This window comes from Sinocyclocheilus rhinocerous, unplaced genomic scaffold, assembly GCF_001515625.1.
Source record: "Sinocyclocheilus rhinocerous isolate Xijiao unplaced genomic scaffold, SAMN03320098_v1.1 C36451439, whole genome shotgun sequence".
NCBI classification, from domain to species: domain Eukaryota; kingdom Metazoa; phylum Chordata; class Actinopteri; order Cypriniformes; family Cyprinidae; genus Sinocyclocheilus; species Sinocyclocheilus rhinocerous.
The window spans coordinates 1-1,148 of NW_015781300.1; the positions used below are offsets into that span (position 1 = coordinate 1).

At 37.1% G+C, this 1,148-nt stretch overlaps 1 protein-coding gene across 1 annotated transcript; it reads left to right on the plus strand.

Moving 5' to 3' along the window:
• Positions 1-6: 6 nt before the first annotated feature.
• LOC107736042 (transportin-1-like) lies at positions 7-974 on the plus strand (the record flags this gene model as incomplete). Its single annotated transcript, XM_016547556.1, has 3 exons — positions 7-106; positions 527-634; positions 816-974. Coding segments are annotated over exons 1-3 (342 nt in total), but the record flags the coding sequence as incomplete, so codon positions are not given.
• Positions 975-1,148: the final 174 nt, after the last annotated feature.

Sequence of the window (1,148 nt, forward strand, 5' to 3'; positions counted from 1 at the left end):
GTGTGTGCTCTGTGTGCAGGAATATATTCAGATGCTGATGCCTCCATTGATTCAAAAATGGAACCAGCTAAAAGATGAAGATAAAGATCTCTTTCCCTTACTGGAGGTAGTTAACCACTTAATTTATATAAACTACTGTTAAAAAATTTGGGGTCAGTAAGAATGTATTTCATTTGATTTTTTTGAAGGAAATTAATACTTTAAGCCAGCAAGGACTCTTTAAATCAGTCAAAAGTGACAGTAGAGACATTTATAATGTTACAAAACATTATATTTCCAATAAATGCTTTCTATTCATCAAAGAATTCTGAAAAAATTTATCCACTTTCAAAAACAAACTTTTTTTTAACAATCTTGCTGAACCCAAACTTTTGAACAATATGTATGTGCGCACAAATAAACAATTTGGAAAAACCAGCAGAGAAAAACTATTTCAGCAGAAGTCACAGGAAATATTAGTATTGCTCTGAATCCAGCATTTTGATGCATGTACCTGATTATGACTCTATGTTGATTCCTCTTTCAGTGTCTCTCATCTGTGGCCACTGCCCTGCAGAGCGGCTTCCTGCCATACTGTGAACCGGTCTACCAGCGCTGTGTCAACCTGGTCCAGAAAACACTCGCCCAGGCTGTGGTGAGAAGCCACACAAATGCACACAAACCCCCTCATCTCTCGGTAATACTGTCAGCTTAAAAAAACTACTAGAGTGTGGAAAGGGTTGCAAAATAAGAAATGCTCATAATTTAGAATCAAAACAAGGATTGCTTTAATCCATCATAGTGAATATCACTTGATCTCTTTCTCTGTCTCACAGCTCCACCAGAGTCAGCCTGAGTTTCATGAAGCGCCTGATAAAGATTTCATGATTGTGGCTCTGGATCTGCTCAGCGGATTAGCGGAGGGTCTTGGAGGGAACATTGAACAGCTAGTTGCCCGTAGCAACATTCTCACTCTCATGTACCAGTGCATGCAGGTAACTATAGAGTATAGCAAGACATTGTAGCACTGAGGCATGGTATGTTTAACCTAATATATTTTATTTAATATACTTAATACATTTTATTTTAATATATTTTAAAATGTAAAGTATTCCTTTGATGGCAAACTGAATTTTCAGCAGCCATTACTCCAGTCTTTAGTGTCACAT